General features: G+C 34.1%; 2 protein-coding genes across 2 annotated transcripts in view; one reads left to right on the top strand and one right to left on the bottom strand.

Moving 5' to 3' along the window:
* Positions 1 to 2,319, top strand: part of LOTGIDRAFT_153082 (hypothetical protein) — a gene marked incomplete at both ends in the record, with an annotated part of 31,924 nt that extends 29,605 nt beyond the window's left edge. Inside the window, 6 exons of the mRNA XM_009053562.1 lie at positions 121 to 254; positions 562 to 664; positions 766 to 899; positions 1,144 to 1,213; positions 1,452 to 1,573; positions 1,862 to 2,319. Of these exons, the coding sequence (XP_009051810.1) occupies positions 121 to 254; positions 562 to 664; positions 766 to 899; positions 1,144 to 1,213; positions 1,452 to 1,573; positions 1,862 to 2,319 (1,021 nt within the window). The remainder of the gene's footprint in view (positions 1 to 120; positions 255 to 561; positions 665 to 765; positions 900 to 1,143; positions 1,214 to 1,451; positions 1,574 to 1,861) is intronic.
* A 657-nt stretch (positions 2,320 to 2,976) lies between these two features.
* LOTGIDRAFT_228466 (hypothetical protein) lies at positions 2,977 to 22,991 on the bottom strand (the record flags this gene model as incomplete). Its single annotated transcript, XM_009053561.1, has 13 exons — positions 2,977 to 5,341; positions 5,650 to 6,168; positions 6,620 to 6,859; positions 7,901 to 7,948; positions 9,903 to 10,124; positions 10,515 to 10,725; positions 10,855 to 10,973; positions 11,016 to 11,105; positions 14,047 to 14,082; positions 14,778 to 14,867; positions 16,041 to 16,340; positions 16,377 to 16,450; positions 22,966 to 22,991. The coding sequence occupies 13 exons, from the start codon at positions 22,989 to 22,991 to the stop codon at positions 4,668 to 4,670; spliced, it is 2,649 nt and encodes an 882-aa protein (XP_009051809.1). The 3' UTR covers positions 2,977 to 4,667.
* Between the last annotated feature and the right edge of the window lie 376 nt (positions 22,992 to 23,367).

The following is a 23,367-nucleotide window of genomic DNA, read 5'->3' as shown; positions in this document are numbered from 1 at the left end:
ATATAGCTATCCGTATACGGGGACAATTTTAGTAAAACACAAAGTCTGTGACTGGGCTAGTTATATCGCTATCCTATACCATCTGATTACCTCGTATTTGCTTTATTGTATTCATTTCAGTTTACTAGAGGATTATAAATCGTGTATGACAATCAATGCCTCAATCTGCGATGTAACATATACAACCATTATACAAGATAACATTCAATCTACAGAACAGTTCTTTATTGATGGCAAATACTTCTGTGACGAACGTAAGTTGAATCGGTCCTGGAATTGTATACTTGAAAGTTGAAGGTTGAAAGATTGCTTCACTGTGATAATATAATATAATACTGCTCCAAGTGATAATTTGCTCTACGATTGTGAAACGAAATTAAATATGAAAAAGAATTGTCTAATGAAGATGTGTCTAAGCTTGTGTGGAATTAATGAACTTCCACCAAATTGGAAAACATGTGCATATAATGCATTCCTTTTCCTTCATGGTGACTTGAAACAAAAATGTAATTGCAAATTTAGACATTCTTTTATAACGAATTCTTGTCTGTTTAATTGTAGGTAAAGACTCGGACCAATCAGTGTGTGATTCAGCCTACAATAATTGTTATAGTAAATTATCACCAGTAGGAGTTCTAGTTGTAGAATCAGATTTAGTTTGCCCGTGAGTACCCTTTAAATTTGTGTAAAATGAACTTAGCATAATTGGTTGAAATTAACAACCAAACTAGGTAATTAAATCTATTTCTGATGTTTTTCTTTTAGTCTTGCAGATGAATATGTTAGTTGTGTTGAAGATATGCTTGGGAATTGCACTCAGAATATTGGAGATAATTATAAAGACGTTGCTATGAATATAAGAAAGAATTTTGACAATGCGCCTTATATGTGTAATGAAGGTATATGTCTATAATTTATTTCTCTCTAATCTTTATGGGCTATTGGTAGCAAATCTAAAGTTCTTTTCTGTGAAATCTAATATGCAGCAGGACCCCTTCTTTCCAAAACTCTTTGTTGTAAAAATGAAATTTTACCACAAAAATGGAAAAGTGGTAATTTTATTGAACAATAATAAAGCCCTGGAAGAAACATAGGGCTTTAACAAAACTCTTAAACATAGTCTAACTCTTTTCAACTTTCTAGATAATCCATGTCAAGCTATGTTTGATTTCTGTAATGCCACAGACGCCAGTCAGATACAAGATCCCTGCGAGTAAGTATTATTATTTTGATCTGTAAAGCAATAGCCTAAAAACAAACATTGATATTATGAGTAAAACATATCGAATGCTTGTGTCTAAATTCTAATTATTGTCTGGAGAAGACTTTATTAATCATCAATCAACATTGACATCATGGGACATGGATATGATTACAGTTTACTAGATGCAATTTAAACTTTTTACCCAAAGAGACCTCTTCATTGGCATAAGTTTTGATTCTTCTTCCAGTTTACCGCCAGTGTATGAAACGTGTTTCAACAACATGGCTATGATCTGTAACAGACAGCAGATGAATGAACTATCAGCTCAACTTGAAGCTGAATCTATCAGACTAAAAGCCAAGTGTGAAGGTTAGAAAATTGGAAATTAGCAATAATTGACTATAAATTTATGTTGAACAGTTCATTTTCCATTTTTGATTGATTAGCCTTATAAGGGGCGGATACACAAGACGTAAAACCTTTAAATCCTTTAGTTTCTGTAATCTCTGCCCATTCAAATACCTACCAGAAATATACCTATCCGAACAGGCTGGATTTTGTGATGTATGACGATACTTGTCTTACTTTAACTTACTCCTTCAAATGAAATTGCTGCGCTGGAAAAATTGTCAATTCTCTCCCTTTAATTTGTTTCAGAAACTACACCAACGCCTCTTAATATCGTAACGAGGAATCCAAAGTTTCAACAGAGACCTATTGGACGTCGTCCTGGATTTCTTCCAGCATACGGAGTCACTCCTGGTCATATGGAAAAACCAGACGCCATCATACAAGGTCCTGCAAAGCGACCAATAAATCTAAGGCCTTATCCAAACCTAGGTGGATACACACCAGGAGTTGTTCAATTTCCAGTTGAAACATGGTCAACAGCTGATCCAGGACCGACTCCGAAACAAGCAGACGGTGGTCAAACCATCAAAGTTCCCATTCAGTGGCCGGCGATCACCAAAAATCCACCTCCAACTCTGCCACCAAAGCGTCATAATTCAGAACCCGGTTATGTTCAGGAAGCTTACAAAGATAGTAATGGAAAACTGAACCCAAAGCCAACAGAATGGACTATGTATTATGGAAATAGTAAGATATACGTTTAATTGCCTTTTTTACTATGACCGTATTGCGATCAATCTTGCTTTTATCTGAACGAGACTGGGTAATCCTCAAAACGCACTACCTCTTTTGTTTTTAGCTTCATAAAACTTTCGACAGCAAAAAAAAGAATTTTTATATGATATAAAAGATAACGACAAATGCCACACTACGAAAGGATGAGTCATTTTGGCCTCAGCTTTTCCTTCACGGAGTCCCGAGAACTCAATATGTTATTATTGAAGTCAAAGTCAGCACTACACCAGACTAGAACTCTTTCTCTTTTTTTTCCATTTCAGATCCAGCATCAACTGTACAGTATTCAATGCTATTCCTTGTGATAATTCAATTTATCATTGTGTTGCTCCAATGATTTTCTAAATTTTCTGTGATCTATTTTTTCCGTCCTGAAATGAAATTAATTGTCTAAACTACCTTTTGTTTTTTCTATCACAACAAAATTCAAATCTGGTGGACATAACATGTCATCTATTATTCGAACAGGTAAGACATAAATTTAAAGGAGGAATGAAAATTAAATACAGACGCATAGCAGTTAAGTCATTCCTATCAAATGACCTGACCTGACCTGGCCTGTTACACTCACATGTAAAAATGCCCTAACGGACAAGAGATATGCTGTGGTCGTATAAAACGCATAATTAATTTTTGTGACAATTTTATTGAAAGCCGTACAATGTAACAAACAGAGCTGAGTAATGAGTATTCTATTATCACCTTTATTTAGAAATAAAACAACAAATAGCTAAAATAGTATAACAATTTCAGTAGCAATTAGTGACAGCAGCTAAATAGATGTGGTCTGAAACCTGACTGAATTATCTTCTCTTACGTAGGATCTTCAACGCGTCCGTACTATTAAATATTCCTTTATTCCTACTTGGGACCGATTTATACCGTGATTTTCAAACCAACCAATCTACACACTTGCACCAAGTCAATTTTACATTTTGTTTTGTAAATATGAACTCCTCTCGTACTAAAAAGTGCCGTTAAAAGTTTCTATTTTGAAAAGGCCTCACGGCCTTATCTAATTATTGATTACGTTGGGTACGTATTCTCGTGAAAGAAAGCTTATATGATTAATTATCAATTCTACATTTGATTCTAAATAACCTGATTTGGCATCTGAGAAATGAAGTAAGCAGGAATGTTCTCATAATGTAGGCCTATGAAAACATTCTAAAACGGTTGAACACTCAAATTTCAGACCATAATGCGTGCTTGATTGGATAATTTCACTATAAATGACAAATAAGTATTATATACATATATACATTTACCACTAAATCCTACCGGATCAACATTGTGAATTACTTCCCTTTTCTTTATGTAAAGGGAGATAACTCTTGTTGATCCATTTGCTCGTTGTCGTACATCATTATTCATTTGTTCTTGTCTTTCTGATTTCACTCACTAGCATTATATTTATACACGATTTAAATAAATAATAAATACACTAGTACATATATAAGAATTAAACTGTGAATTTGTGAACCTTCAACAAACGTGTGTAGAAGGCGGTTATCGCCCCTTGTTCTTTCACCGTCCCGAAATGCAGATTCGAACAGAACTCATAAATATTATTTCTTACATGTTGTTTTTGTGAGAATGTTTACCTCAGAAAGCGAGTTATCTTCAAATTGTACATAGGTTTGTATCAAATCTACGCTAGCAGAGTTTCAATGAACACATTTCATGATTTACCTATGTTGGTGCAATGTGTACTAAACATCAAAGTAATGGAGTCAATAGATACATATACATAAATGTGATCCTATTCTTACAAAAAGATGACAAACAGATTGTTTAAATCGAAAACTCTAGCGAAATGGCATACCATTCTTGTTCTATGCATTCACATTTGAAGCGGCACGTCAGTTTCTTTGATCAGCATTGTCTACCTCGACAAATAAGTTTACCATCACCATTGATTTGAGATTTTAATAGTTCAACACCCGGGGTATATACTTATTACAACTTCTAGTCACGTGTATTTTATCTTTATAGATAAAGCTGTTGATGCAGAGTTACATCCCTTACTTTTCTGCCTGGATAATTGGTTTTGATCTGAGAGGTGAATTCTTTCTGATTCCAATAGTTACACCACTTAGTTGTCTGCTATGATACTCGATTACCTCCTCTGAATACATACTTCACCTCGCCTAAAGAACTGTTGAATTAATTCCTATAATCATCAATTAAAATGTGAAATGTTTCTGATTTCCTTAGAATCCTCGATTAAAAAATTTTGACGAAAGTCTAAATGCCATAATTATCCCTGGAAATCGGTGTTTAACGACTGAAGTAAACACAAATTATGTCAATGGAACTATAAAATAAGATTGTCTGAATCATCAAACTTCATGTAACCACACGCTCCGTCATTTCCGGGGAATATTTTAGGTCCAATACGACTTGGTTTCACTCTATATATGTCCTGAAGCAAAGTCTCGAGTTGTAACACCGAAGACGAGATAACACGAGTTTCGGCGATATTTCGAGCATAAATAGCAAACGATTTGACATCCTTGTCTCGAACGCAGCAACCAGCCATCCAAAATAAATACGGAACATTGATATCATTTCCAATTGTTTCCTCTGGATCATTTGATGCGACTACACCGGAAGCAATGTGAAGAGTCGACGCAGTCGTGGCATGATTTGTCGGTTGGTTGCTAGGTGGAATTTCGCAGTGTTCTATCGCGTATCTTCGAATTTCCTTAATGGCATTTCTCCATGAGGGGTACAGCGAAGGATGCATTGGAGCGATATTTGTTAACGCGAAAGTAGAAATCTTAGCATCCAGGTCTCCACTGATCAACTCTGGCCAAATCAAAGGAGCCATTCGGTAACCAGAATGCTCGAAGTCGACCGGAAGTGCTTGCTTCTTTCCTAATTCACACTGCCAATCCGTTTCACATCGCTTCAGATCCGTCATCGACATCATTCCTTTCTTTTGATTTTTGAATAACCAGAAAAATGAAGCATCTTCTTCAAATAAACCTGAAAATAGGAAACAAATTGATCTCTTACGGTTTGAATGTCTACTACTATGACTATGGTAAGGAGATTGTCATGGGAAAATGGTTCTTGAGATTATTACTCTTCAAATGTCTAAAATGCCAAGCGCAAAAGCTTTCAAAATGCTTATAATTGCGTACCTGTATAAATATCGTACTACAAAAATGCCGCACAATCTTTTGGACGCAATGAGATCTGATATTTCGAGTGTATATTGAACGGAATACAACATAGCGAACCATTTAAAGCCTGCATATGGAAGGTATCAACGAATGTGAAAATACACTTACCATGCTCAATCATATAAGGAGCATCAGGCCACATATCATCTCCTAGATTCTTGATAGCCGCCACTGACACCACTGGTATACGGGATTTTATATCATAGATGGTTCCATAATAACTCTCTTTATGTCCAAACACTTTGCCAAGACTACTATCAAGGGCAAACCTTTGACAGATGAAGGAGAATCGGGATTCGAACTCGGACAGACCAGCAGGAATTCGATTTCCAACTAAGAAACTTCTCCAACATCCATGGGCATAATCTGCCAAGCTCTTCTTGCCCTGATCTTCACCCCGTTTACATTTTCTGGACTGCTTGCACAGGTTTTTCAGACTCTTCTTACAGCTGTGAAGGGAAGTATGGGACATAATGTATAGCTCTGGTTTGTTGCACCATCTTCTCAAGCTGCCCTGGTTGACGACTCGACTGATGTTCCAGCCAGTAAACACCATCTTCTTCCTGGTTAGATCATACAGCGAGTATAAACATTCGTCTTCATGAGCCACCAGACCAAATGTCAAATCTGTAACATAAAGATATACATGTACTTAAATCTATGACGACCGATAATCGTAAAGCGGAAAAAAAAGTTTCTGCTGCTTTCCGTGAATGGGGCACATGCCAATATCATGGATAACGTAAGCTATAAAACGGAATAGAGGAATAGGTGAAAACATATCTGAATCCATTATATTGACATATTCTTCCGATTCCTCCGATCGTTTCGTTCCATTGAAGAAACTTTTCTAATCTGTAATATTTGTAATGTCATTTCCCGTTGGTGTGGTTTGTCGACGACAAGTTAATGACAGCTTCCAGCCCAAGCTAAATTCACAGCCTAGGGTAATGTTGATATAATGACGGTACTTTGTAGGATTTGGATCAATTGGATGGTTTGGTATTGTTGATTTGAGAAAGCTAGTGTGGTTGGTCGGTTTGGATCATCGTATTATATGTAGCCTACACAAACTCACCAGCATTAATTGTATCTTTAACATCAATACCATCACAAGCAAACTTCATCTGACTAGTTTCATTACCGATGTCATTTCTACATTTACCAATCTGTTTCAGCTTACAGGCTTTAGCTTCTACTCTTGAACCTTCACAAGCTGAATGACCCGTAGTTACGAAACCTGATACCTCACAGGATCTTAGTCGTATATCCACATCGCCATGTCGGATCCACTGCGACCATTTGCCCCAGCGTGGTGCTGCAATTGAGACATTTTATTTTAGTATACATCAAAACATAGAGCTTGGTTAGAGTTTTCTGTGGTTTTTTTTTCGCTCACTCTTCTATTAAGTGAATTATGGCAATCAAATATATCCTTTCATTTCATTTCATTTATTTTATAGACTTATGTAATTGACATTGTTGGAAACCAACTATTTGTAACATTGACAGTCCTTTTTGTGGTCTGTAGGCTGAGAAACGAAAGCTTTCAAACATTGAATTCGAGAATATCGTGGTAATATATATTTGCTATGTAGATGGGGTACATAAATATGATAGTTTAACGAATAAATGATGCTCGAAACGCATAGAGTGTAAGATATGGATGAGATATCGGACATCACCTAACGAATAATACTGTCAACTTAGATAACCCCAAACAGCAATAACATGCGTAAGTACAGATGGTTTTGTGAAATTTTGCAAAACAAGATATCAATAGCACAAAAAATAAAGTTTTGTCATTTGAAATCAGGAGGTGTTAGCCTTGTCCATAAGTCCATGATTCATGAAGCTGTAGTATCAGACTAGTAAAATAGTGGACCGTGATATAACTTTGTTATCAAAGACTGAATTGGATATTGACTGACTAAGTCTGTTACATTCCATACAATGTGTAACATAGGAATGGTTCGTTAAACAAGCTCATCATGGATTAGTCGAGGTTAACAAATATGTCTGAAGTATTAATAGATTATCAATGGATTATCTACCCTAATGTAACTCTTCAACTAAGAGCTTAACAAGTTCACAAATAGCAGTGGAAATAGGATTCCACACATTCAAATTAATTGGATTAAATAACGTATATAATAAAATACCAAAGAGAAAGTCAAGATGTCACTCTACCCTTTCTGGGACAAAGGTTTTCTTCGTTTGATTTATTAAATATCCTGAATGCATTGTTGATCCAGAAAAAACAGATGATCATATTGTAAGTCAGTTAATATGATACAGAACGAAAAATGCAGAGACATTGTATGAAGTTCAGATACTGGTAGAAAAGAAAATTACGTACCATCAACGAGTTGACAAGTTGGTAAATCGGGGTGTTTTAAACTGTAATCTGAAATATATAAGACAGTTTGAATTTTCCTGTTTGATTGGAGTTGCAATCAGAAACACCATTTCATTAAATATTTTCAGTACAATTCTTTTGATTTAAATATTAAAAATACCACAACGACAAATTTTATACAGATTTAATATTAGTCAAATCAAATAACAAGTCAAATAATGCGTTTTACGTTTTTAAAACTGCAACTGAATTTCAGCTGAAACATAAATTGATAGAAATGTGATTTAATAACATGTTTATAATTAGGTTTCTCAACGACCAACCTTATAAACAGATTTTTCATTTTATTCAAATGTATAAGTATATTTTCTTACTCGTTTTATACGACTGCAATTGAATTTGAGATCATTCATATAGAAAGGGAAATATAGTAAGTAGAAGCTATTTGAATTGAAATGTGGTTGAATAAGGCTATGTATTATTCAGGTTATTTCATTTAAATTCTATTTAAAACATTATGTTGGCATTTATTCATTGCATGTAATATTATATTTCCTAATCTCACGACATTGCCAATGGATACGGAGGTTTCGAGTTGGAAACTTGCCAAAATCGTGCATCATTAATCTTTCGTTTAGCCAACGGCACCATTTTGTCAATCATCAGACTGCTTTTAAACTAGTTCCACAGCCTAGTCCGAGACAAGATGTTATTAAAGTTTCCCTTGGTTGTCCTTGGGAGACATTGGTCATTCTGACCATGTGATAATTTCCTATGTTATTAAAAAGATCCACCAAACAAATATGATAAAACTAATTTATATAAAGTAAGAAAAAGGATGTCGATGAATAATAAAAAAAAATATTAGAAAAATTGATTCAATAAAAGTTTTCAGCAATAATCAATGAATAATGACATCAGCGTCCATGGGAGAGACTTGTGTATTCGGGATGTGGCTAGGTTGGGGTCTCAGACGCCGTTTGTTCTGGTACAAATGTTTGAACATTTCTATCTAATCCTAGTTAAGATCCAATAGTTGACGTTATTCCGGAACTATTGAAATCGGAGAAATCAAATTAAATTGCACCAGTGGATATCTCGACTGCGGAAATAACTGTATAAGGAAGTTGTATCGGATGATAAAATTGCATGACAAAACTAGGATTTTTGTTTTAACGAAAAACGTTGAATTCAATCGATCCCGTAATTATATTTTGCTGTTTGCATGATATTAGTAATTTACCGAAACGAAAATTATTTTCTATAAAATTAAAACGTTTTCATTTGATATGAAATGGTTTCCAAAGAAACTGTGTAAGCTCGAGGGAATTCAGTCGAGTTGAATATTTGATGATTAAATTTGTTAACTGCTAAAATCTTTTGATTCTCGTGTTCACAAGAAATAGAGCAAGAGTGAGAACAGAACAGTTAGATAGATAGTGAAATCCAATGAAAAGATAAAATAACACAATCCCAGACGATATGACTCCTGTTTGACAACTTGCGATCATGCGCGCTTCATTAGTTTGATCTTTTTGGAGTAAACTAACCACATATTTTACACATCATGTATATCAAATGAAGACAATAAGATATAACAAATCTTGGAAAGTGTGACTGTTGTTTTTGTTTTCATTCGACATGGAATCTCTGTTATTCTGACCTAGGTATATACTTGCAATAAGCTATGTACCCTTTATTATCTGACTGTATACAATGACTTTTAACGTTTCTGCAAAGGTCACTCTGCACACGTATTTTTTTTTTATCAAAGACGACGTTCTTTTTTCTCCATTTTCCGATTTTACCAGTGGAATTCAATACTGGTTAAGAATTGATGCTCCACTAAGCCGTTTCTCAGATGCACTTACATTTTCGTATAGCATAAATCTTGTAACCTTTTACACTAAGACATAAAGACAAGCTTTAATCGAAATATTTTTTTCAACATTTGACCTGATTTATTTTGTCATTATTAATGAAGAATAGAAACATCACAAACCTGGACAAGATTTCAACTCTGCAGTGTCAATGGTCCTTTGTTGTTGACATGAAGCCAAGCGTCTGAAGCAATCGTTAGGGTACAGAACACCATCGGTTCCACATATATCTATTAGGTCTTCTTTGGTGCAGTTGAACTCACAGCTACAGGTGATGTGATCCAGATCTCGAGATTTACAAACAGCTCCAAAATAACATTCTGTTTTCTGGCAGGGATCCGTTGCTGAAACGATAGACGTCAGATAATGAACAAAATATTCAAAAGTAACCCAGATGATAAAAAAGTTATCAGTACACCGACCCACCCGTCAGAAAAGGGTAATATAGACAAAGCCTTATTCAACCCTTTTCGTATTTTCGTTTATTTTGAATAGATTTGGGAATAAAGTATTTATAACACTATAAACCTACATAATACTCGTGAAAAAGAAATCGCTAGCTTTAAGTCTTTACCGGAGACCCCGGCAATTACTCCAAATGACTCTCAACAACTGTTACAACTGCAAAACTGATTTGTCTATGATGCCTCATCGTATATCTGTACTTATGGGCTTTCACGTTTGTTTCAGTTTGATTTCAACTGAAATCTATCATAGATACAAGCTCCGCGTACCTTCAACTGGTAGATAGGGTGGTACAAATATATCTGGTATTTCTGGTTTATATGTGGGTGGTAGAGTGGTAGTAACAAGTTTCTGTTCTCCACCATCTATCTTCATCATCTCCTCACCATCCGCCATATCGTCATCTTCATCTTCATCATCATCCCGACCCTCTTCTGGAAGTGGATTATGTACATTTGAAGGATTATAGTTAACAAATAGCTACAGCAAAACGATGAAAGGCCAACAGACTCAATGGCCAACATTTTCAATCAAATAAGATTGTCAAAACATTTTAATAAAGTAAAGTTAAAAGCATAGAGATTAGAACATGGACGAATTGAACCTTACATTTAACTCCGTGTCAGGCGCAAAACAGTTGACACGTGGATGTTTCAAATGAGAAAGCATATCAACAGCAACAATTTCGCTGCTTAAATGATTGGGATTTATACATGATTGGAAGAAATCTACAATTACAAAAGATATTGTGGAAGAGAATTAAATCGTACCTGGCAGAACCCAGTTGACAATATCACCATCCGCAGCACCCTCTTCATTATCTTGACGGTCATGTACTGCTTCCGGTTTCTTAGTTGGTGCTTGAAAAATAATTATGATACATTTTTAACAAGGCATGATGTCAATTAGATTGAAACATTAGTCTCGATTGGTTAACATAAATCACATTGCATTTACATTCGGTGGAAATTCAAATTGTTTAGAAAGACGACTCCATATAGATCTTGCCGATGATGATGTATATTGTTGATAATAACGATGTAAAATAATGATGCAATGGATCCAGAAATTTATAGACTAAACGATTCAATGGCATCAGCTACTTTATACTAAACTGTCCATATTACTATATTGGCTTATAGAGACCACCGAACGTTGCCTAACATTAATAGATTAGGCAAAATTCGTATAAAAATCATACAATTTGATTTGAGTAGCCGTGATAAATTTTGATTTTGGCTAATCATGTCGGAAATTAGAGAGAGAAAAACATAGGGGTAGAAGTGCCAGAGAGAAGGAGAACGACGAAAGAAAGGCTGAAGTTGAGAAACATAGATAAAGAGGGAAGTAGAAGATAAACAAAAAAAAGAAAGACGCTTGGGATTGTTAAAGGAAGTAGAGACCATGGGAAAGGAGTAAAAACACGGCGAAGAACAAGCAGAAGAGAAGTCAGCAAGATAAAGAGGGGAATAGAGTGGAATATTAATAAGAATAGACGGCGGCAGGAAGAAGAGACACGACCAAGTAGGGAGGAATTGTCAAACATGGGGTAGTAAAAAGGAAGAATGAGTAATTATATGGGAGGAAATAATAGGGGGGGAACATTGCAGAGGTCGAAGGTATATTGGTCAATGGTGGATAAGTCAGTACAGTAGAGAAGAGTGTGGAGGAACAGTTTTTTGGGAAAAAAAATGATTCACGAAAACAGTAGCAAGGAGTTTCTGATATGGATATTAGAAAGGAAGTGAATGAGGAACAGATGTGCATTGATACTAGTCAATGGACCTGTGGGAGATTCTCTTAGATTGAGAAGTACTCATTGTACCACCATGCAATGCTTCGAAGTACAGTGCAGCCGAACACCTTACATGGGCCACCGTCTCCCAATTTCTCTGACCGATAAGACATTGTCATAATTAAAGAATTAAGGAATTATTATAAGCCTCCTCAGAGGTCCAATAAAATTGCTGGGAATTCCCTCCCTTTAAATAAAACGTATACATAACGTTACTAATCACATTGTAGACTCCAGATTGATCTCAACAACGACATATAAAATAATTTAATAATAATCAAATAATCACGTTCTAGTATAAGATATTAGGCTACACTGGATCAAGCTATTTCTATAGTCCATACAGTTCATAGTTAATTATGGTTTATAGAGACAACCGAGCTTTGCTTAATGTTACTTATCTGTCAAAATCTATCGTGAAAATTTACAATCTGATTAGCAGATCGTCGCGATAAATTATAAAGGTTATTTTGACTCTCAAAATACGAAAAGATAAAATTTAATTTGTATACTGCATAATGTACGAAATGGATGGAATAAACATCTGCATACAGATAAATTTTCAGAACAAGAACTGTTTGGGCTTATGAGGACGGATGGATTGCAGAGAAGGCACACCACGATAACTTGCTGCACGTCCAATAAAACGCGAAAAATACATTTGTAATAATGGAAACAGCCACAATTGCTATGTAAGTACAGACTGTATAGAAATAGGCATGGGATTATCTTGACACAACTGTTGTATAATCATCATTGTCAATATGTAAACTCATTAAAAAACCCTGTCGTAAGCGAAATTGATTTCATGACATTAGGATTAGCCCAGTCTTTAGGGAAATGGAAAAATAGTTATGACAGATTTATTAATATTTAAAGTTTCATTTTTCATTAAAAAAAAAATCATTTAAATCGATTTACTAAAACTTAGATAACTGTCTCCACGAGTTTTAAATAAAAAAAATCCATCATTTACATTTTTAATAACAATACACAATTTTAATATAACGTTCAATGTTGATTTGATTGTATTGAGATTGCGAAGTATATAAATCGGCACATTAAATCAATAAATTCGGTGAAATTAACACGTTCGTATTGCACCTACCAACGCTTGTTGCTTATATAAATTCGTGTTATATTTGTACGAATTTCGTGACAATATGATGAATCTAATTAAAATACAAAATAGCGTTATCGTGATATATTATTGTCATTCGCCATTACTTGATTAGTTTGTAAAAACTAAATGTGTGGAATAAGTACGATTACTATCATAGTACGGTTATAACAGCGAATTCAATTTATCAGGAAATTGTCGATGTTCATGCTAGTGCTGATGTCAATGGGAATGCTGATGATTCATATTTTATTATGCTGATGATTGACCATTTATGATGCTGATGATTAAATATGATGTTGCTGCTGCCAAAGGTGATGTAAATGATTATTTATGATGCTGATATTTTAAGATTTATGATGAAGGCAACATAATTATTCTCGAAACGATCTTAGCGATGAAAACTCGGGACATCCTAACGCTTAGATCGTTTCGAGAATACGCGGCCTGATGATTGGCGATTCTGATATTTTATGATTCACGATGTCCATGCCGATGATTAACTATATTTATGATGCTGATGTTTTAAGATTTATGATGTCGATGCCGATGACTGACTATTTATGATGCTGATGTTTTATGATTCACGATGTCCATGCCCATGACTGACTATATTTATGATGCTGATGTTTTAAGATTTATGATGTCGATGCCGATGACTGACTATTTATGATGCTGATGTTTTAAGATTCACGATGATGATGCCGATGATTGACTATTTATGATGCTGATGTTTTAAGATGATGCCGATGTCTGACTATATATGATGCTGGTATTATAAGATTCACGATGCCGATGATTTATTATGCTATTGACTGATTATGATGCTGATGATGAAAATCTATTATGCTGAGGCTGATGATGATGATGGTTAAAGTATACTTACCAGCATCTGTGGCTTTTGTTGAAACACGAGTTGTAGCTGAAAGGATGTAACAGTCAGCATTAAGTAAACAGGCTGTCCTTTATGTAAATTGGAATACATAGATGTTTCCGATGGGGAAACATCGTCGCGCAACGCAGTGAAGCTTTCTATGATGAGAAGATGCTTCAGGGTATACTTTAGTGGCAGACAAAATGTAATAAATCTATTAAGAGGCCATGTTAGAAAGCAGTCTTATCTATAAAGGTCAAAATTGTAAGCTTTATTGGATGTCGTTTCCCTAATCGCAAATTAGCACGGTATGTTAATGGGATTGTAGGTGTGTATCAGGGACACTGTTAACATCCAAATGAACTATTTCGATTGAGGGTGTTAAAATTCCACTAGTATTTTATGATGTCACAGTCGCAAAAAACTGCTTAACATATTAGCCTTTGAGATACAGTTTAGAAGTTCTAAATTACAGGAACCACATATGATGCGAATAGAAACCATAAATGGACCCAATACACATACAAAGTTCAGAGATAATAAATATCGGTACAATCAAGACAATTCCGTTAATCAAAATCTCGCCCAAAGCCTGGCAAAATCGAGAGTAAACGTAATATAGAAGTGGACTCCTCCAAAGAGAACTTCTTTAAAATCCCTTTAATTCTTTCACGGGATAAATCTCATAAACGTGTGCATAATGGAGGATGTAGAATGCTTATTTTTAGTTAGATTATATGTACCTTTTGATGGCAGTGTTGTTCCTGTTAAGATAAAATCTTCTGATTCATGAATTTTACCTTCGCCACTGTTCAACTGAACACCTTCCGAATCTAAAATAGATATGAAAAGTTTCATTATGGTCATATATGAAAGTTATATTATACATCTTATTTTGGAAATTGTTAATTTTTCCATAAAGCTCGTTTCTAAGACTACCCGAACTTGTACCTGTCTTACAAATGTACAATTAATTGTACCCCGAATCATTCGGGACTTTGAAATGGTTCTTAGCGACATGTGAATTGACACTAACCATTCCGTGTGGGAGTGTGCACAAATAACATGAAATGGAAGTTTACAGTAAATTGTGTGACACATTTTATAGAAAAAAAAACAATATCAATGGTTGGAATTGAAGATATCACCAGTCAGGTTGTTTAAGACAATTATCGGTGACATTTTAAAGACATTTAACTTGATAGGAAATTTTAAATCTGTCTGTTATTTTAATGAAAAACCAGGCATCTGTATTGACTGAATCCAGTCAGATCTAATAGAATTGTCGAACGCCTGTGTAGTTCCAATTTGATTAATATGTTCAGTGTCATTCACACTTCAATTCTATTTATCTCAGCTTGGTATTCTTTACCGACTCCTACAGAATGGTTAATTTGGAATATTATTGGTTATCTACATAGTGATTAGCCAATGAAATAAAGGTTAAGTCAAACCGAAACTGGACTGAGAAGAAGTTAAAAGGATATTAAGCGAGTCGCATTACTCGTGGGATTACCATTGACAATTGAAAGACATATCTTAGACTGGAACACGAAAAAAACCTCCGAAGTTTGACGATACGAAACTACGCTATATAACTATGAATTTCTCAGGACCAAGTTAAAATACCACTAGTGCAAAGAAATTGAGAAGAAAAAATTTATATAATTTGAACACATGTGGTGTGGCATGCAGATTGCTTGTACTCTTGACGTTTTGACATAAAACATGACACACGCGCTTCATCTTCTACCAGATGCTTCCTCCGGAGTCCCTGTCATGGTATTTCTTTTAAATAACGGAAATGTAGACATATCAGTCTATTATTTACGTAGGTTGGTTTTCTGTGATTGATAGAGTTGTAGATTTGGTTGGAACAAAGATATTCTTTTTATTTGGAAAGGTGGTATAAATATTCTAGATTTTTGTGGTTCTTTTAATGCTTTAAAAAAAAATGTACTCCTGGAAAATTTGATTTTCAATTGCCCTATTCTATTAGATCTTACCTAAAAATGTAAGGCTGGTTTCGTTGTTTTTCGCCTCGCTTTCATCTTCATCCATACCAGAACCAGATCCAGCACCGGATATGGCTTCATTATCTTCGTCATCAGTATCTGTGATGACGTCATTAGTTTGTGCTGTGGTTGTGGATGTTGGTCCTGGAGTGGCAGGACGTGCTGTTATTTTTATCTCCAGTTGATCGTGTCCGAGGGGAATCTCCTTCTTATCTGCTACATGGTAACCAAACATCTCATCCAGGTCGATAAATTCTTCCATCGTCTCTCCATTTCTATTCGTTTCTTTTCCTGAAAAGAGAGAGATGAAAGATATTGGTTACATACCACTTGAGAAGTACAGTCTGGGATTACCTTTTTTTATTTTGAGGTAAAAGGTGTAGCACCCTTCACTAGAATCACTATAATAATAGATAAATATTCTGATCTCTTGAATAAAGGGGTGTGCAGATGGGTGTTTTTCAGTTTATGCCATGTTGATTGTAGATGGATGTTATTTTAGTTTACGATTACGGATATCCACAGCATGCATTTGTTATGGCATTACAATGAGTCATGGTGTTCTTTAAGCCTTACGGAGACTAATACAGTTTATCAATTGTAACTGTGACTGTCGTCTTTCTACCAAAGATACAGAGAACCTTTTAGCAATTCGTATATGTGATTAAGGGTAATTTAGAAACGATTATTACACTTTTGAACAGCACGAATAAAGTCTTTCACGTCTCTCAACGATCTATTTCTGTTTTAAACCAGGATACAAGTTTAAATTCAATTATAGACAATTATTGTTACTATGTATAGTACGGTATTTTTTACTTAAGAAGGGGATGAAATGTAATTTTCACACTATGGGGAAGTGAAAGTTAAAAGTGTACATAACAATAAACTCAATAGCCCGATATTTTGAAACCTGCATACAACCACCCATTGGATTTTTCATTGTTTGTTATAGAAGAGATGCCACAACCCAAATTTCTTTCAAACGTTTACTTCAAACACAATTCCTGAAATCGATTTCCAAATCTACATCTGTCAATAGATGGGTCACAAACCTGTATTTTGCCTAGGGTACTATTTACTTATTTTCTCTGTAAAATCCACGTTCATTAAACAGAAGCCAATAACAGCCAGTTGCTGTCGACAAAAATCAATCAAGAAGCGTTAAAAGATTGCCAACAACCAGGGAATCCAAATTGATTTTAATAAGTGGCTTTCTGCTGGCCAAGAATTTCCCTCGGGCCAAAACCATGTTGATACATTTTGATACATAATCTTCACCAATCAAACTGATACGTCAGTTCTAGCTATTTATTAAAACCCAAAATCGATTGTTAGTGATGAAAATGTTGAAGATGTTTATGCTCTAATGATACGTGCAGTATGGAAAGTTTTTAGCAACTGAAAATGATTTTTTTAGATATCGGAAAGCAATGATGGTCCGTCAACTAAGGTTATATATTTAACCCTTTAAACACCAGACTGGTATTGCCGACCCTTAGGACCAAATTTGTTTTCGTGATACATAATGACATTATCTGCCTTTATTGCGGTATGGGGAAACTAAACTCCCGTTAAACTTTCCTATAATTGTCTGGAACCAAATCCACGAACAAACAACATGTGACCAGATATTTTTGATTGGCAGTAACGATATAAAAACAATTTGATGTATTTCAAGTTTCAGTTAAGTTTCAGAACAGGTTGTTATAAATCTCTGTCCCCTTTCAAAATGATACAAAATGTAAAATTCCTAAAAATATTCATGGGTGCCAAAATGTCAAACTAATAACAAAGTGTAATATAATGTATAAGATTTGATAATAAAAGTATTCCATGTAATACAATATGATAGTAATCAATATATTGGTTATTCTGTGTTTGACATTTATCATGATTAATATTTTTACATCATATTCAGACCACTACTACCTTCTTTACTATCGATTGGTAATTGGATTTAAAGGAAATGAAAAGTATTGTTCTTGGGTTTTATGAAGAGCTTTTTCAGGCTCTGCAGACATAACTTTTTCCTCTTACTTGTGAAGTGATATTTGTCTTTAGATTGGACAATTTTTAGTTTTTGAGCATCTTTACAATGTCAAGTTATTACTAATATAAGACGTAGTTCGTAATAGCGTGGCATCGTGAAGGTGGGTTTTACTAGCAACATTTGTATCTATTAAGGCTTGCTACTTCGCTTAAGTTTGTAAATTGCTATTTTCTTTCATGAGTATTCTGAACGATGTACCGAATGAGGAATGGTGCAAACAGAAGTTGTAAGTGCTCCGAATGAAGAGTTTTCGGATTCAAATACCGTTATTTCAACTACAACCCCTTTGAGATTACCAGTAGCTTATGGTTGCCAAACTTATTGGATGCTATCCTTATTCGCAACGATCATCAATCGTTATTGTCTGAGGGCACCTCAAAATCTAGACTATGACATAAAAAGCAAATAGCAATAGACGTTTTCGTTAAATATTATGCATATGAATATTTTGAATTCTGATCTGATCGTCTGCTGTCTCGTGCTTTATAGAATTATGTGACTGATCAGACATTAATATAATAAAATGGCGGAATTAATACCGTGATTGAATAACACATGACATTAGATCACCTAATTACACATCAAGACAAGTATAAATATTCAAAAGGAGAATCGACTGGCGAATATCGTTCTATAGGAAACTAAATGGAAGATTTTCTATTCCACTGGCAAGACAGGTTTATGCTGGCAAAGGGGTTGTACACCCTGTATTCAAAGTCGATAGTGGAAAACGTTTGGTCTTAATTGATTAAGATAAAAAAAATGAATTTCAGTGGTTCAGAGATTAATAAAAACGTTGTTTCGAAAGTCCACCTATATTACCTACGTCAAGATCGAATTCCAGGCAAATATAGCTCATGATATTTCATTAGAATGTAGCTGACTTTCATTTAATTTGAGATTTGTTCTGAAGAAACTCGTTCAGGCTATGCATGTTTTTAATTAAATCCACGATAGCATCTTCTCACATCTGGTGTGTTTCAACATTTTTATTTCCAAAATCACTCGTGATTTACGTCTTCTTTCATGTGATCATGATGTATAATACTTAATCCGATTTTTAGTTCCACTTTGCCATTGGATAATATGATTACAGCCAACCAATGATCAAGCAGTGTTACTAATCCACACAGCAGTTGATCATTAAAATCGATTGAACCGGAAGTAGAAGAGCGAGATCAATATCGAACTTAATGAAGCGGAAGGTTTTAACCGTAAACAGGAAAGGTGTATGAATATGATGATTAATTAAAACCATTCACTGACTAAAGTATAGAGATTTTATTTTGTATGGGTTTTGGGACTCTAATGGATTTTTTAGGTAAATAGGACAAAGAATGGAATCCCATGGATAGCTACACTTGCAAACGGTGAAAGTTATACGAGCGCTCAAATTGATATACACTCTTAATTCTATCATCATTTTTTAAAATCTTGACTTTATTTTTTATGTAACATTTAAGCTTCTAGAACACAGCTGTATAAGAAATGAGTAGCCTTAAAAAACTAGATATCTCTACATTCAATTTTAAAACAGAATTCTCGAGTGGTACTTCGTTTTTGTCATGTGACTAACAATCTTTTCCTTGTGACAAAATAACAGTGTTTGAGTAAATCTAGAATCACAATTTACTTCCGTAACAAACATTGTCCTTATCTGAAACTAAACACAATAACGTCTGAGGATAGACGAAGCTGGAGGCTATAAGGTATCAGAATCTTGACTATCAGGACTTAATCTTCCCTTGCCAAAACGTCCAGAAATAATATCATGTTCCATACTTAATTTTCTCTCAGTAAATGGAGCCAGATGGTTTCGGATTCGATAAAGTACAATTACATCTAATAACTTGATATTAGCACTTAACACTTATCATAGATAATACTTGTCGAGGAAATGGATACACATGGTCAATGATTTGAAGCATCCGGAAGGTCAACCGCCTCTAGAACCATCTGAGCACCGTATTTGTAATTTGTATTAAAACACATTGGTTTTTAAGCTGAAGGCTTTTCTGTTCAATCTAAACTACTTTTTGAATTTGAGATTTTTTTCTGTTAAACTATTGTAGCGAGGTAACAATTATATTCAGTTTATTTCTACGATTCCAATATTTTGAATTTTTAATAGCAATCTGTAAGTTTTTGGCTGTCACATTACTAATGCACCTCAGGGAGATCGAAACAACTGTTTGAATATATAAAGTTGGTAGGCCTTAAGTCAGTGACAGCGATAGTGACGGTACAGGGGGCAATTGCTCATTTCAAACTAATTTGAAAATATGATCTTTTTTCCGTTTTTGCACCAAAATATGTGTCAGAATGCAATAAATCAATTAAAAATTCTTTGGTGTGAGAACAAACAAACTCAGATGTTCCATGGGAGGGTTTCAACTTTAAAAGCCCCCCATCCCCCTTCCATAGAGTCAATCTATTCCCTTTTTCCTTTTTTGTACCCTCAGACGTGGAAAGCTGGCATCGCCACTGCTTAAAGTGTGGTTTTAACTTTGAAGATACTATGAATAATGGAGTATTATTTACATTGTTAATGTCTGATTTATATTTCATATTTTACATTCAATCCATCTTATTTCCTAGAAATTGATACCTTTCTGTACTTCAGACTATACGTTTCAACATTTATCTGTGTAAGTACATGTAGATTAATGGTTTAGACGAAAGGTGATTTATTTTAATGATATAATAGTAGTGTTTCTGTGTACAATTACAGATTAGCTTAATAGCCATTTTAAACATAGAACATATTAATAACGCCTATTGGTGTCAATGAATGCAATCTGATTCTAACAGCATGTATACAATTTAATCAGTTTCCATTATTGATCGCATTAACAACCAAAGGAATTTCATAAATCCACAAACTGACTGACAAAAATATGCCGATACATTTCCAAATTATTTTTCAATACTCTTTGGGGAAAGTTCCAACTCGATAGTTAATCCACAGGCCCTTGAAGTTCTGTCAATATTAATAAAATATAGGCAATTTGGAGAAAATAGTGTCAAAGTATATAAACAAGAGAAGGCTTCCAAAGGCATAACAGACACAAATGTAAACAAAGCTGTTTATCTGTTCGTGAAAGACTTCTGCTTTACTTTTTTGGTGTTTTTGAACGAAGGACAGTTTACTTATGACTCACGTCATTGCAACTTTTTATAAGAAATCGATCAATTAGTACTCGACAAAAAGTTTTTTCTTGTAGATTCAGTTCTGTTTACATGGTAGCTGAGTATACCAACTTTCTCTTTGATATTTGTATCAAACTGGGTTATTTTAGAATGATAGTATGAAAATGTCTTTGTCTTTTGTAAAGATCTTTAATCAGTAAAAATTTCAATAGAAATCGATGGGCTGGATGATCGAGTATTGAAACTATCCAATAAGAGTCTCGGTTAACTAGTCATAAAGGTCATATATTTTTATTATTGGCATCATTATTTTGTTATTATATTTACTAAAAGTAACGAAGGTTAACCTTATTTATACATTTATCATTCTTTACAAGTGTAAAGCTTTTAGCACCTGCATTGTCTTAATTACTTTGTTCAAATTTGATATTGCGTAACTTCTATTTCATCATTTTTTAAGAAAGCTTTTAAAAATATATTATCTTGATTTAAACTTTTCAAACTTCAATCTTTGTAAGTTTATTTAATGTAGAACTGTCTGCATTTAAATGTTTTCTCTGAGTTTGTTTGTCAATCAAACCTTATCAAAAGGTCAGGTACACACAGAACAAGTTTGGCTTCTCTTTCGCAATAATGTTATGAAATACGACTCAAAAATAGTTAGGGCTATATTTTGGGTCTTTCAATTTAGTCATAACCTACCTACAGTGGGCATCTTTTTCTTTTACCCAGTCATTGGAATTTTGACAAATGCAGAAATCCCGTGGAACTTTGAATAATATGGTTTATATTATAAGACTCTGAATAATAATAATGCTTATATAGATTAAAAAAAAAAAAAAGAATGCCACGGAACCGTGTTCAGTTTAAAATGTCTTGGTTCAGAAAAAAAACCCAAACATATTACTTACATTATTTACAATTTCTTCTTTATATTCTTTTCATTGATTACTGAACTACGGAATATGGCTTATTTTCAAAAGAAAATCTTAGAATTTTTTTGACTCTTTAAATTGGGTCTTGATGAGTAACTATGTAACTTTCATACGGTTCACTACCTAAGAAAATATAATTAAAAACATAGAATAAAAACATCCCAGTTCTAATCAATATTGTGTTTTATAGCCTATAACAAAATACATTTTTAAAGGCATCAATGTGAAAATACTCTCAAACAAAATGAAATTGCTCTTGACACACTCTCAAACAAAAACATTCATCAATTTCAGAAACTTTTTACGAGTAGCAATATGGCGTAATGTATTTTTCTTACAATAAAATTCTGCTATTTCTGACAATATATCGCGTCTACTTTCAGTTTTCTTTTGTAGAATATTTTGAATGTCTGCCAAATACGTCGCGTGACCTATGGAGGGTTATTGGCGAGATCAGACTCGATAAAGCATATCAGATATTTATGAACATTTGAATATCTATCGATTGTAGGACATTATCACGGCGAAGATATATATCTAAGAATCCAAATGCAAAAACCTGCATCTTATTTGTATCCTTATCTATTATTCATACTGATTGGATGCCAACTTTTTCAAAACACATTAATATCTCCATCCTGTCCAATATCCCTAAAAATACGAAAAACAAACATCAGTACAGAACTTGAAAGAAGTTATGATATATTTCAAAACTGATTTTGAACTCATTATGGGGAAAGTAAAAGTACAGAAAGGATGGTGTTAAAGTAAGACCTACTTGCATTTATCAGCCGAAAGCGCCATTTTGTACGGAAAAGTTTGGAATTCTAAACAAACATATAGGAATTATTTATTTTTCGTAAGAATCCCAGATGTTATTTGGTAACGGATTTAACATACAGCAGCATAAAATATCAAGCAACAGTCACATTACATCAACAGTCATCTTCGGATGGATATCATTTTACAGCCCCATACATCATACACTGACTGTACAGAAAGAATATTAAGAACAAAAGATATATGGATATACTACTTCTAAAATTATTACATACTAATTCGTTTCGAAACACATACAGCTAACGTTTTCAAGTAAAAATAAGATAACGTTTGGACCTATCTGTGTGTATTTCGAAACGTTGCATGTAATAAATTCAATAGTAGTATATGTAGTAGTTCT

This window comes from Lottia gigantea (genome assembly GCF_000327385.1).
Source record: "Lottia gigantea unplaced genomic scaffold LOTGIsca_2, whole genome shotgun sequence".
Lineage (NCBI taxonomy): Eukaryota > Metazoa > Mollusca > Gastropoda > Lottiidae > Lottia > Lottia gigantea.
This window is presented reverse-complemented; position numbering and strand designations above follow the sequence as displayed.